The sequence below is a fragment of the Chiloscyllium plagiosum genome, unplaced genomic scaffold (assembly GCF_037043375.1).
Source record: "Chiloscyllium plagiosum isolate Xiang-an unplaced genomic scaffold, Cpla_swu_hap1 HiC_scaffold_50, whole genome shotgun sequence".
Lineage (NCBI taxonomy): Eukaryota > Metazoa > Chordata > Chondrichthyes > Orectolobiformes > Hemiscylliidae > Chiloscyllium > Chiloscyllium plagiosum.
In genome coordinates, this window is record NW_028270188.1 from 49,734,798 (window position 1) to 49,749,658 (window position 14,861).

The 14,861-nt window shown below is 44.2% G+C and overlaps 1 protein-coding gene across 5 annotated transcripts in view; it reads left to right on the forward strand.

Annotated features, from left to right (window-relative positions):
* The window catches only part of LOC122544760 (regulation of nuclear pre-mRNA domain-containing protein 2), an 87,183-nt gene extending 72,592 nt beyond the window's left edge, over window positions 1–14,591 (forward strand). For all 5 annotated transcript variants that reach the window (XM_087985022.1, XM_087985021.1, XM_087985019.1 and 2 more), the window contains one exon: window positions 619–14,591. In XM_087985022.1, the coding sequence (XP_087841148.1) occupies window positions 619–3,671 (3,053 nt within the window). In that variant the 3' untranslated portion in view covers window positions 3,672–14,591. The remainder of the gene's footprint in view (window positions 1–618) is intronic.
* The last annotated feature ends 270 nt before the right edge of the window (window positions 14,592–14,861 follow it).

Genomic DNA, 14,861 nt, shown 5'->3' on the forward strand with positions numbered 1-14,861 from the left:
ACCTACCTCTTTTCACCAAGATGTACAATCCACTTTGACTTAAATAAAACAAAGAACCACGAGATCTGAAACAAACAGAAATTGCTGGAGAAATACAACAGGCCTGGCAGCATCTGTGAGCAACAGTTAACATTTTGAGTCCTTCAGGCACCCTTTGATGGTTTTGTTTGCTTTTTTTTTGGTTAAATCTGCTCCTGTGAAGCACCTCTGCCTTATTAAAACCCGGTGTGTTAATGCACTCCTTGTTCTTTTGACTCCACTGTGCGTAAAGCTTTCAACCAACTGCACAGTTTATCAAGGTTTCTAAAATCTTCTGACCACCTCCTTCCCACCTTCAGGACCTCTCAAAGCTTTCAACTGCCTACTCAACTTCTCATTAGAATCTAGTCCTCCCATCTCTTATGGAGAACAGCAGAGTGCTTTTACTGAAGTGAAGGTATAGTGTAAGCGCATGTTAAGGGGAGTACCGTAATTAACAAAGGACAGTCAAAGTATATGTTTTTTAACCAGAACTTTATAACCAATTGTGTTGGATGAAAAGTTTGAAGTTAGTCTATGGTTGTACAAAGTAATGTACTGAAATATCCTTTTTCTTTCTCCCCTTTCTCCTGATACTAGGTCTCTCGTCATTGCTTCAGAGTGTGACAGGAAACACTTCTGTTCCATCCAGCAGTGCAAGTTCAAATATTTCTACCCCGGCAGTGACCAATGTCACCAGTCCGATAGATAAAGGTGTTCCCATTATTAATGCCAGTACTCAGTCTATGATCCAGGGGCTTATCGGCTGCTCTCCAAATTCGCCTGCGTCTGAAGTTTCCTCTGGCTCATCTGTGAACTCAGCCCCTGTAAACCACAGCCCCGCTCTGTCCAGTGCAAACCTGAAGGCCCCCGCCAACACTACAGTGCTTGACAGCTCTCTCCGCAGTACCACTTCTGGATCAAGGGGAGGCTTGACCAGCCAGAAGTCATCGGCGGAGGCGGTGGCAGAGGAAACCGAGGCCGAGCCGCCCTCGCCGTCGAGTTTGGAGATGAAGATTCACAACTTCTTGAAGGTCAACCCAGGCTTTAAGGCTTTGGATCTCAATATCCCGCTGCTGAGCAACCTGGGCTCTGGTGATTCGAAGAGTCTACTGCCGCCGTCAGACACGAGTCGTAACCCTGGCAGCGCCATGCTGGACAACCAGGACGGCACGCCCGTCCGAGACGAGCGAGGTGGGACCCCCACCCAAGATGAAATAATGGACAAGCCAGCCACCCCGGGCCCGATTGATCCAATGTCCTTGCTGTCGAAGTTAATCAGCCCGCCCTCCTCTTCAACCAGCAGCACTATCTCCCCCCCACTTTCCCTCCCGCAAAACAGAGATTCCGCTTACTCAGAGATTTCCAACACTGTGCCTTCTTACCAAAGCAGCTCTTCGTACGGCCGTGGCAGGAGCCCGTTCCCTCCTTCTTTCAAGCCCTCCGAAATGTGGGAGCAGTCGTCTCCCCACAGGGATTCCCCTCCTGAACAGTTTTACTCGGGTGAATCCTGCACTGATTTTGATTACGCAGGTCCACCTCCTTCAGTCTCCAGCTTGGCGAAGCAGCTCCCGAAATCCATTCTCAAGTCAAATAAATCTGATCAGAGTCCCAATGAATACCAGTCTGTTTCCACCAGTTACAGTCGCCTCAAGTCTGTGTTCTCCAAGCCTATGAAGTCCATTCTTAAGAAGCAGGAGGCTTATGGCAGCAGGTCAAATAGCAGGGGGGGGTACGGAGATGATGATCAGGGGGTTGAGCACGAGAGCCTGTCTTCACCCAGCCGGAACAATCCGTTCTTCCCCTCAGAGTCTAACAACATCATCTTGCAGCCCTCTTTCTCAGATATGTCTCGCGCGGGATCACTTCCGAAAGTGTTCTCCGACTCGCTCACTTCCCGCCAGTCGTCTTCCACACAAAGTGCCGGTTCTTATAGCCGCATGCCGGTCACAAGCATTGAGAAAGCTGTGTCGCTAGGCTCCCCTGTCTCTGCCACTTCCACCATAGAGTTTAAAAACATGCTCAAAAATGCCTCCCGCAGGCCTACTGATGAGAAGCCTTTAGAGAGCCCCATTAGTCCAGCTCCGACAGGAGGCGTGAGCGAAAAAGGGAGCCTGTCAATCTTTGGACAGACTGGGATTGCAGAGACTGGGGAGGACGAGCAGCATTGTATAGAGACTCACATATCCACGTCTGAATTATCCAAAAGCATAGAGGAGAAAGGAGCCCCCATTGAAACACTAGGTTCCAGTACCCCGTCAGCAGGGAGGCTGATGTTTGGAGAGCCTATTCAGACTCTGGACTCTAGCCGAGGGTCAGGCAGAGGTAATCTGAGTCATGGGAGAGGGGGCTCTAGGAGCAGTTGGTTTGAACAGAGCGAAAACATTTCAGACTTTGAAGATGAGTCATCCTCTCTTGACGTTTCTGAGATGACTCAAGGTATTCCTCCCAGTTTTAGAAGCCAGTTTGAAGAGCACCGACTCCAGTTCCCTGATACTTCAAGCAGCTTTAGGTCCAACAGCTTTAGCTCCCCCTTTGAGAGGCAGACCCAGCAAATGGGACTGCCGCCCGGCTCGCTGCACGATCGGATCGGGCCTCCCCCCGTTCCGAACCGTGACCACGTCGGGCACCCCCCTGGTCCGCCGCCAGATCACGTACTTGCCCCGTGCACCCCGCAAGATCACATCGGACCCCCGCCCCCTCCTGTGCCCTTGCGAGATATCGGGCTGCCTCCAGTGCCCCCGCGGGATCACCTGAGTCTGCCCCCGGGTCCTCCTCCTCCTCCTCCTCCTGTCTCCCATGACCACCTCGGGCCTCCTGGCCCCACCCAGGAGCACGGGGCTGTCTCGTCGGGTTCCCTGAGAGAGCACGCTTCCTTCTCGGGTCCCCCTCAGGATCACGGTGGGCCACCACCTGGTACTACCCATGAGAAGATCGGGCCTCCGCGGGACCACGCTGGGCCAGCCCCAGGCACTTCTGTTGACCACATCGGGCCGCCGTCTGCTCCTCCCCCTGATCACTTTGGTCCTGGCTTACCTCCTGGCCCCCCTCCACGGGATCATCTTGGCCCCCCGCCCCTGGACCACCTTGGACCCCCACCCGGCCCCCCGGTGCCACCACCTGGGCCCCCTCCACGGGATCACTTGGTCCCACCTCCTGGGCCCCCTCCAATCCCCCCACCAGGTCCTCCCCCTGGCCCCCCTCCGCGGGATGTTCTGGGTCCGCCGCCAGGCACTCTCCCGCAAGATCACCTGGTCCCGCCTCCCGGCCCCCCTCCCAGGGATCCACTTGTCCCACCCCCAGTCCCCCCTCCTCAGGACGTTCTTGGTCCATTGCCTGGATCTCCTAGAGACCTCCTTGGCCCACTAGCCGGGCCCCCAAGAGAACTCCTAGGCTTACTACCGTGCCCTCCAAGAGACTTCCTTGGCTTAACCGGCAGGCCTCCAGTGCAGAGGTCGCCAAGGGATTACTATAGCCAATCCTTTACACCCCAGCGAGAGTACAGTAACCCTGGTAGATTCTTCCAGAGAGACTTCAGGGGCTCTTTCAGGCCTCGAGAATCTTTTCAAAGTGGAAAGCGGCCCGGTTTGCCATTCGGGAGCCCCCCTTTCTCCACGGCTCCGAAACGACCCTACATGCCTCCTCGGTACTGAGAAAGCAAGATGTTGCAGACGAGCGGGAATGTTTCTGTGTTGGAGACTACGTGAAAACTCATCTCTAACCCTTGCTCTCCGAGCAGCTGTTGTGGCTGTAGTGGCAAGGGTTTGGCGTGGCGCATTGTCAGTCATTGACTTGTCTTTTGGTGTCCTTGTCTGTTTGCCCTCCTGACTCACTTCCTGTTCTCCCACTCTGTCCTTCCCGAAGCTGACCTGCTGTGCTAGGTCAGAGGTGTATGTAAGGTTAAATGTTTCCGTACAGTATCATTACAAACTACTGCACAGCAAGTTTTCATCAGAGGAGCTTGGAAACTTCCATGATGTGTAGGAATCCTACATGGAGCTAGAGAACCATTTACTTTTACATAAAGTAAAACTTTTGTATTGCTGCAAAGTTCATCAAGAATACCGTCTTAAGATACTGTAGCCTCTGTCCGAAACCTTTGCTATTTTGTGTTTGTTTTTTTTTAAAAAAAAAGTTACAGTTTTACTACGTGTACTAGTTTGTGGAGGGAAAAATGTGGTTAATTGCAAATGTTTCTGTTGTCATTGAAAGCATTTGCAAGTGAAACACACCCCTCCCCTCCACCCATAGTCAAATTTCAGGGCTAGAATTTTCAAAGCTGACACCGCATTGTTTCTGAGTCAACGCGATGAACACTATTTTGTAGAGGGTTGTGTGTTTCCTGCACCAGACACTTTTCAAGAGGAAAGTGTTGATTGGGCGGGGTGGGTGTTAACTGTACAATCCATTTCCTACTCACTGGAGAGGATTCTGTGCCAACTGCTCGGGCTTTCTCCTCTCCCCCCCCCCCCACCTCCGCACCCCCGTAAATAACAAGTGTGTGTCAATTCAGCTCCTTGGCAGAGGGTTCACATCAGCCTGTGTGTGGATTGTGCAGTGCATTGAGGGTGGGCGTTTCTCCTTTTTAACCCCCCCCCCCCCCCCCCAAAATCCCCCCTCCTTGTTTTGAAATGTATAGCATGCCCCTGTTTCTCCCACTAACCTGTCTTTTTCTCCAGAGCAGCACCGTCAGCCACTAGGATGGAGCGTCTTCCCCTTGGCAATGCCAGTGCTGCTGATAAGGTGCCAAGGAGAGGGCAACCAATGCTGGTGTTGGAATCTGAAGCACACTGCCCCTGGTTGTCCATCCCAGATGTGGGAATGGTGGAAGATGCTCCATCTAATAATCTGGCTGAGAACCTCCCGAGACTCCAAACAATCGGAAACAAGAAGATTTTTTTTTTTTTAAAAACCTTAACGGGCAGGACTGGAGCCTGTGGACTGTGCAACGGGCACAGTTTTAAGCTGTTAAGATGTGTAGTGTTTCTAATGGCAGTGCAGTTAACAAAGAAACAAATGCATTTATCTACAAAAGAAAAATGGTGAATCTTTGGAATAAACCTTCCTCTGTCATTTTACAAGCTCTTTATAGTAGACCGATCAGTCAGCGATGCGATAGGCAGAGTAAAACCTAATTCTCTGCAGCTTGTTCAAAAGTATTTTGAATTTTCCTACCCCATGCTTGCTGATCGGCTGCTAAAACTGCCTAACGTGCTGCTGGTAGCCTTTTTCTGTGGCTTGTTCTGTCCCAGTCACTGTTTTGTTAAATGTAACATGCTTGGCCTGGTGAAGTACCTGGCTGAATAACATTTGTTCCTCTTTATATGACTTATAAAGAGACGTGGGGGAGAGATGGGTGGGTGCGGGGGGGGGTTGGGTGGTGTTGGGGATGCAGATGTAGAGAGCCAACATCAAGCAGTGACTGGAACAGCTTTGTAAAAACTCGTGTCCAGTCTGTTTCAGAACTCGTCTTTGCTTTATTGAAGGTGACGTTTGAAGAATTAAAATGAAAATTGAGGTGGATCCAGTGTAACCGGACTTAGTCCCATACAGTCTAGTTCGTGCTGATGCTGAGCACTTTGAATGGCTGTATTAGTAACTGAGTTTTTTTGGGGGGGGAAGAAAAAATCGACACACACACACAAACAAACAAACACGTTCTATCTTTACACTCAGATGAAATGTACAATGTTGTATGTAGCAACAACGGAAAAAAAAAAACTTTTTTTGTTTCCTGAATTAAAAAGTGAAGATCAAGTTCTCCATTTATTTTTCTGAAGAGTTTGTAAGCATTTAGCAATTTTTATTAACTACACTATAGATGTAAAATTTGGATGCAGTGTCAAGTTTAAGCTGTGAAGATTCCTTTCAAGTTAAGGCTACTGGAGCTAAGTTGTACAACTGAACTGATCTGTCACATCTCTTCTCCATAACGCTGTTATTACATGTGAATGTAACTTGGCTGCAGGGGAAGGGTATAACTTTATAGATCCAGTGGTTTTTCAGATGAAACCGTACCTCTGTAAATATGTCATCTAGTTAACGCATTTAGATTACGATGTCTTCACTATCTGTGTTAGAAACAGTCAAACTGAGTGAAAGTTTTGCCTGCTTTTAGAGAGACAACTGAAATGCTTTTGGAAATGACCTGTAATTACTTTAATAAAAAAAAGTCTAATTTTTTTTTTGAGATGAATAAGGATTCAGCATTTTGCCGCAAGCAGTGAACCTTGCACATTACTCAAGTGGGAAGGGGCTGGTGAAATCTGTTTTCTGAAGATCTGTATAAATTTGCTATTGTGTGCATTTGGCTCAACGTAGATTTTTTTTCCCCCCACATTCCCCACCTAATGTACAGATACACTATTAAAACTGAGGTAATCTGGCACATCTTAAAATGGCATACTGTGTTCCTAATCCAAGAGTTACCTTGAATTCAGACACATCAGCTCTTACTGGGCAACTGGGTGATTTCTTGACTAGAATCCCTGCAGCTGCTCCTCCAAGTGACAGTACAGCATACTGTCTGCTGAGGGTTATGCATAATGCTCTAACATCCCCATTTGGACAGTACTGGTCACCCACGATTGGCCTATGTAAAATGTGTGTTTAACTGACATCGCTATTCAACTGCCAGAGGCTTGGCAGTGTGCTACAGCTGAAAGAACACTTCAAATTTTAAAAAAACACTAGGGCATGCAACAACTTGAAAAGCGATTTGCTGGAGCTGTGGCCGTAGATTTGAACCAGCATAGTCATGTCACTGGTGACATATCTTGTTTGTGGAAATTCAAGTCCTTGAACGAGCAATAGTGTCCTGCGGTGGGGTGGGGTGGGAATGGGAAATAGCTGAACCTATACTTTAGCCTCTTCCCTGGAAAGTGCAGTGTGGTGTAATCGCCCCCAGCAATGAGACTGTCAAAGGGCTTCCTGCATTATAAGCCTGCACTGATTTTATATTAACACGCTGAAAATAGCCCCTAATGGTTGGGGGTGGGTGGTGTCATTACCAGATTGACAATATGTGTAACTAGTGCACGTCTCTAGAGGTCCTACCTCTTCGGTATACATGCATGAAGTGTTGCCCATGGAACTGTTTTACTGGATGTTTTCATGCTGCTACAGACGTTCTGGCCACTTCATCAACTGCACAGCATGCCACCCTAAACTTTGGACACTAAAACAGTTGCATGGAAGGAAGCTTTGTCCGTTTGCCTTCTGCAGTTGGCTTTCTTACAAAACAGCAGAAGAAACTTGAGATTGCTTGAATCTAATGTCTTTTCCCAAGGAGCCAGTGCCAGAACCAAAATTGAGGATGGTTCGAGTTACCATTTCTTTTCAATACCTTTTGATTTAATATAGAGAATTTGATGAGCAAATTAAAAAAAATACGCTATTATTTTCTCTGAAATGTGACGTCAGTTTCTGCTGACAAAGGGATGGGGTTCTCCTTGTAATGGCATTCTTGAATAACTTACTGCTAAGGAGCACTTTCTTTGCCTTTGCCCCTGCCCCCCCCCCCCAAAAAAAACCCCTCTAAAGGTCTTCTGTAGTTATCCATTAACTTGTTGATAGAGGTTTCTGAAAGTTGCCAGCTTCTTTCACCATCACCTGCCCATATTTGGCAGCTCAACACAAAACCTTTCTCCCCGCACTGAAGTTTAACTTTCTAATTTTGGGTCAAAATTCCCGCAAGACGTGAACAAGAAACAGCCAGCAAAACCTGGGAATTGCTGGGCAGTCCACTGTTGCAAAATCTCCATTTTATAAAACGTTTTGTGCATCTGGGCATTCAATTCTACCAAGCCTGGCTTTGGGATCAACGTCAATGGGAAAGCCCCGAGAGGTTTGCAAAGGTTCGGTTCAAATGTCAGGTGTGTTCTTTTTGAAGTTTTTCACCTCCACCTGAGAATGAAGCCTTCGCGTACATATTTGGTACAGCCACTTCTCTCATGTTTGTTTCTGAGTTAGCTCCTCTGAATTTAGTAGGAACCCTTCATATCTCGGAGGCTGTCATTTGGAGCGCCTTCAAACCATCAGTACTTCCTTGGCTCATCGTGAAGACGTATTGTTCCAAGAAACTAGTTTGATCCAGTTTCATTGATCACCTTGTTTGATCTTCCTATCAAACTTGTAAATGCAAGTGGGTGTGTAGAGGTGTAATACCTCACACATTGCCTGTTTCCTACCTATACGATCTTATAAAAGATCTGTTATCTGTATTCTGAGAATATATGTTAATGATTCCATCCATATTGGAGGAGTGCACTACTTCTGAAGCTTTGGTCACTTCAGATAGCTTGGATGAAGCATCTTGGTATTTCACCCATTTTGGGTACATCTGTTCCCCAGACTCGGAGCTACGGCGAAGGAAGATTAAAAAGCATTTTGGCTGTGGATACCCACCGACGTCTTTTAAAGTCTAGAAAGCTGGAATTTTGAATTCACTACTTTGTTGCAAAGGGCCAAGTTGTGAAAGGAGCCGTTGAGAAAAGTAATCCATGGATTGATCAGAAGAGGCTTGGCAACATTGTACAGCTGAAAGAAGACTTCCGTTTAATAAAAGAATAATAGGGGAAGCCATGACTTGAGACTCTAAGCGCCATATGATAGGTTTCTGAAAGCAGTTTGCTGGAGCTGTGGCTGTAGATTTCATGGCCATGTCATCAGTAACATTTCTTGTGGCCTCTTGTGTTTTTTTAAGAACCATGCACAAATATTCTGTCATCTCTTTGAGTAGATGCGTCCCATTTTCTTTATGGCTATCTTGTTCAGATTCCAAATCGACCAGCTGTTGGAGAAGATCCTAGAAGGAGAATGGTCATTCAGAATTGAAGTAACAGCCAGGATCCATGAAGAATGGAAACTGAGCATGAATTATTCCTAATTCATATTCTCCATGTTAACCTTCCTCTTTGCTTTAAATTTTAAAAATCGGGACCCCATTGGTATCTTCTCCAGGCAAGTGTTTATCTCTACAAAACTGACCCAGTACCAGGCGCTATAGAATGTACACACTGAGAAATAGCCCCTCTTTATGAAGCTTCTTCACTTCAGATTGATGAGGGTGTATACTCTGAACACTTTGGTCAAAACCTGCCTTCAAAGCCATGCTCATAAGTTCATTGAAACAACAGAAATGGTGACAGCTTACAAAAATTAAATGAAGCTAAACTTAACTTGACAGCAGTGCTAGCATGGAAAATTCTATAAAAGAAAAAAGTGCAGCTACATTAGGGTTTGAACCCCCCCCCCCCCCCCAAATAAAAAGCTGAAACCTAACAATCAAAGGTGTCCTTTGGGTTCGTGTTCAAGACTCAAGAATTCAATTAAGGTCTTGAAGGGTTATCGATGAGAGGAAAAAACAATTGTACTTATTCCCACATTGTGGTGATGACGAATCATGTTGAAAACTTGACCTGTTTGGTAGATTTGTTCCTTTGATCCCTCAAAAAACCCAGCAATAAGTTTTTTTTTGTTGCTGCTTGAGGGGATATACCAATATTGAAACAATCTTTGCTTGTATGTTCCACCCTGTATGTGTCTATTGGCACGCTGCCTTGGCTTTTAAAGAAAATATTGGCAAATTGTTTCCAAACAACTGAAGATTGATTGATAATTCCTACTACTAGTACTAAAGGGGAATCATAAATTATAAAGTGAATTATATTTTGGACCAACAATGAAATGACAAATAGAAACTTATGCATGGGTGTACAAAGTTGGACTTGTACCTTAATTCAGACATTCCATTCCTGACAAGGATAAGAACAGCCAAATCTGTTTTCATTTTTCTTGCTGTTGTATCAGTCTATGGCCATCAGTCAAACTTGCCCTGTTGAAGGTAAGTCCTCACCTCAAAACTGCTTTGAATTAGCAGTGAATTGCTGCATTGAGTCTACCATTAAAAAGGGATTTTCTGCATTATAGAATGGCAAACTGTAAAGTTTTAAACTTATTTTTCTCTTTTGTTTCTCCCCCACCCAATGCCAGATTTTATAAAATTATCTCAGAAGCTGGCTTTTTTTAACCAGTTTAAGTAACCAGAGTTTTAGACTTGCGTTTACTGCAAGTAGTGTTCCATGAAAGATTTTTCAGAACCCAGTGATTTAAGTGAGAGTGACTCCGGAACTTCTCTGTTAAGACAGATGTGAAATTGCTTTTCTTAAAGAGCCATACATCTGTGGAATTCGCTACCTCAGAATGTGGTATATATTGTTGCTTTGAATTTAAGGAGGAGTTAGACAGAAATTTAATGAGCAACGGGGTGAAGGGTGGTGCAGAGAAAGTAGGAAAATGCCCTTGAGGCTGGGATGAGGTCAGCCATGATCATATCAAATGGTGCAGCAGGTGAATTGCCTACTGCTCTGATTTCTTAACATTATGTTCTATTAGGACTTACAGTCCACAATGTCCACTCTCACAGTCCATCTTTGTAACAAAGCTGTTTAGATAATAGAAACGCAGTGATCTCTTCACCTCCCAGTTTGTTTTATGTACTTCTGTCAGACAAATAGATAGGGGCAGCAAGATCTGTCAACAATGGCTCACAAAAGTGGTTTATTACCTTACCAAATTTCCACTCTATTTTGGATCAAGAATTGCTGGAGAAATACCTTGTCCATTGATGACCATCTTTCTGTTAGAGCAGATGTATGAGACAATAGGGCTAGTTTGCATGTTTTCTTGGCAAAACTGTTCATCTTTTAAGGCAGGGTGAGTTCAGAATGAAGCCCATAGACATGGTTGCAGCTGTGTTTGATTACCTTCTCAAAATCCATTTGCCTTTTGGTGAACTTTTTTTTAAAAAAAATAAGATTCTTCTTAATCGCATACAGACATTAATGTTGAATCTTTCGAGAACATAATTGAAAAAGTGTAAAATGCCTAACCCATTTATTTTCTATAATGCATCCTCCATTTCACTGTTTGGTGCAGTGGTCCAACTCTGAAGAGACGGCAGGATTTCTAGTGGGACAATGACCAATGTCCAGGTGTTCTGAAAGCCTGCAGTTTCTGGACAGTTGATTGAGGCTCCCTTAAAGTCAGATCTGTCTGTGAGAAACGTTGTCAACTGTGACACTTTTAACAAGTGTGTAAAACCATGACACTGAACCTTGGTGAGCACTTTGCTTATCCATGGCTTTGTCCCTTTTTTTTGATATCCATTAAGATCTTATTTAATTCTGACTGAAAGCAACCATTACAATGATTCTAAAACCTCACAGACTGCCCAACTCTTGTAGCAGTTCATGTGAAATTTCAAACACTTATAGGAAAGTCATGGTAGAGTGTTTGTACCTGACGTTTGCTCAGTTTGAATAAAAGATTTTAAAGCACACTGCTGATATCTGTGCTTTTCTATGCTTTGGTTTGTGCTATGTTCCCTTCTGTGGAATTATCTTCTTTCAGTATAAAGCACGGAACCCTGTTTGCAAACCCACCAGCCAATGACATTCTTGCTCACCAGAAATAAATGGAGATTTGGGTCACACTTTCTTTACTCTCTTTCTTCACCAGGAGGTAAATTCCAAGTTTGGATCACTGGCCTTTTTCTCTGCATCAGTGCTATCACACGCATCTACTCTACATAGTGGGACATCCCACATTGACTGGGGTTACCATGAAGGACTATCCTCAAACTCACCTGAGGCATGGTGACTCTCTGGGTAAACCACCACTCCTCATCTCTCTCTAATTGGAGAGCAGCCCCATGATGTGGTGGGAAATTTGTTAACTTCTCCATCTGTGGAGTTGGTAATGATTGAGGGTCTTCATATTTTGTGAGTAAGGTTTAGTGGCCAACGCTGTTACCTCAGGTGCATTGATCAGTAGTGTCTCATCTTTGTTTTGTAACTGCTCATTCTTACCTGGGAGCGTCAATTGGTGTGCAGTATCGCATCATGGATTCCCAGTATAGCTCGTCGTGTTTCTCAATCACAATTAGCATTTTGAATCCCTGTTCTTTCCTACCAGGGTGAAAATATGAGCGACATGGTGGCATTAGCCACGATGTGAACTCCCTGATGTGTAGTGTTGAGTTCCACCAAAATCTGGAGATATACTTCACCTATTTGCAGGATTGTGCATGATTTTGGGAGGAAGCGCTCTAAAGTATTGTTTAACACGTTGTAAATATTAATGAGATTGTATGTATGTGAGGTAGCTTGGTATTTGTAGACGATTCATTGGAGATCCCATCAGGTTGGAAATTGAAATGTGCCAATTGAAATATTTTAGTTAGTTGTGTGGAAAGTACAAACTGTCAAGTCTGCTGATCAGGAGTTTCAATCCAATAGTTGTGTAACATGAAAATGGATTGTTTTGGAGACAGGAGAGAAACCTTTAGTTGCCAGACAGTGTTAGGAGAAAAATCACAAGTTGAAAATGTCCTTACCTATCTCCTCCCATTGAGAAACTCATTATCTGTTCAGGCCAACTCATCACCAGGTGTGGCAAAGAAAACTGGAAGATTTAAGAATTTTGTTTTTCAGTGTTGCTTTACATTGAATTGAAAAAAATGATTGCATTTAAAGCTTCGTTCTGGGAGAAAATAGTAGTAAATTCGACGTCAGGGCTGAGATTTCCTCTGGGAGGTATGCTGTGAATAGATTGGAGAACACTTCCTATCTATTATTTCTGAAAGATCTACTTAAAAGACAGTAGTTGGAAGAAATGCCCCTTCTTTACAAAGTATTTCAGAACAGGAGCTGTTAATGCTGACTGCTGTTCAAAACAATGCTGTTATTAGTGAACAGAGGGACAGCAGTCAAGGATAGAAAAATGATGTTCTACCCATATCCTTTCTTTTCAGAAGTACGTAAGGATTATATTGTCATCCTCACTCCTGCTGGGCATTACATTCAATAGAAAAAGTGCCTATGAACGATAGTATGGAGTTACAAGTAGGTTAGTGAGACACCATTGTTTATGTTTCTTGTGTGAAAATACTCCATCTTTAATCCCAATTTGGGAATTAAACACTGACAGTGAGCTAAACCCATGATGCTCCTCTGTTAAGGAAATGCGCTCTCCTTCCCACCCCTACCATACCTTTCATTTTTGTTCTTTCTAATGTGTCGCTGCTCTTCTTATTTCTTGTCTGCTCTCCATTCTGTCTTTCTCTGGCACCATTCTAAGGCATGGATAGCCCACAGCAGGTTTAACTGGCCTCTCTCTCAACATCAGTGCACACCAGTCTGACTCATGGTCAACAGAACTGAGCAATACAGCTGGTGGCAAGGTGCCTACTGTTTGAGGGCTCTTTGTTCATTCAGGGAAAATCAATGTTATCTCTACCAGAACAAAGAAATGTGAATTGCATCTGGTCTGTGGAATGATTTACATTGCCAGCAATATAAATTAGGTGTTGTTAATGCATTAATATTGAAGGTCAGAAAGCTACCCCAATTCAGGTAATGGTTCCACTAACTCATTTATTGCCATACATTTTAAGGGTCTTATGTATTAGGGTGATCTAAGGTTTGGAGTGTCTCTCACGGAGATCCTACTTCAAATCCCACCTGTTCTGGAGTTGTGACATAGCAGGTTATTTTAAAAATCTTAATTTGAAGTTTATAATGTATAGGAGCACCAACAGTGTTTAATGATTCTCAGCTGCACTGTCAAGTTGCTATCACCCTAGCCATTACCATTTAACAAGGAATGTAGGGGCTTCTGTGATTACTTTTCAGGAAAACAAAAGCCCACATATCTAGTCAGAAAGCAGGAGGGTAGTGGATACTGGAAGTGGCTCGGAGTCAGAGTTAACATTGAGTCAACCTCCTACATTGTGAGACGTTAATCGTGCCACGCAGAGGCTGCCTGACCTGCATTCCCTGTGACTATGTCAGGACACAGTGTTGGACTGGGGTGGACAAAGGCAGAAGTCATACGACACCTGATGATGGAGCAACGCTCCGAAAGCTTGTGATTTCAAATAATCCTGTAGGACTATAACCTGGTGTTGTGTAATTTCTGACTGTGTAGCAAAGTCGTAGTAATAATTGAATCTTTAAAAAAAAAACACCTGTGCATTTCTTGTGTGTCATGAAATTTGGGTTTTGTAGGACAATCTTTGAGATTGTTAGTCTTTTTTTTATTTGTATTGTCTATTTTTGTTTATGATGTCGCAATTGAAGACACATCCATGTTAATGACCGCTCTGACAGTACTGTAATTTACATGGGCTGCAAAACTGTTTACCATTTGGAATTGTGAACGAGTAAATTGAGAAAAGGATGTCATTAACCTTACAGTTTTTCATCGTTCCAAAGGAAAAACTAAACACTGTTTGGCGTAATGTTCAAAGTTTGTAATTGTCACTTTGATAAAGAAATCCCATTACTGGTTGGAATTTTGAAGAGGGAGGAAGTTTAATATTAATAAGGAGTTACTGAGAGGTCTGGAGCCTTTTACTAAACCTGCATGTCCTCTGTAGCAGTCAACACTGCATTCTTTATACAACTATAAATGTTTACTTGTAACTAAAATCAAACTGAACATGGTACATGGGTTGATGTTAGATTAAGGTAGCTCTGTTCTCATACTGAAATAAAATTTATTTTTGTACATTCTTGGGTAAATGATGTGTGTTTATATTCGGGGTAACAAGGGAGTATGAACTTTTTGGATGTTTTTCCTAAAGATTATCCAATTTTTCTGCTGATTTGCTGGTAGTGGCTGGTAACTGACCTTTGCAAATGTAGCTGTCTGCCTCCCACCTCGTCAGGCATGTTCCAGGAGCAGCAGCAATGTCAAAGGGAAGGGAGCAGCCAAAGAAAGGCCATTTGTGCCATCAGAATGGTGCTAGTCCTTAGCAATTCATCCACACCATCAGCACT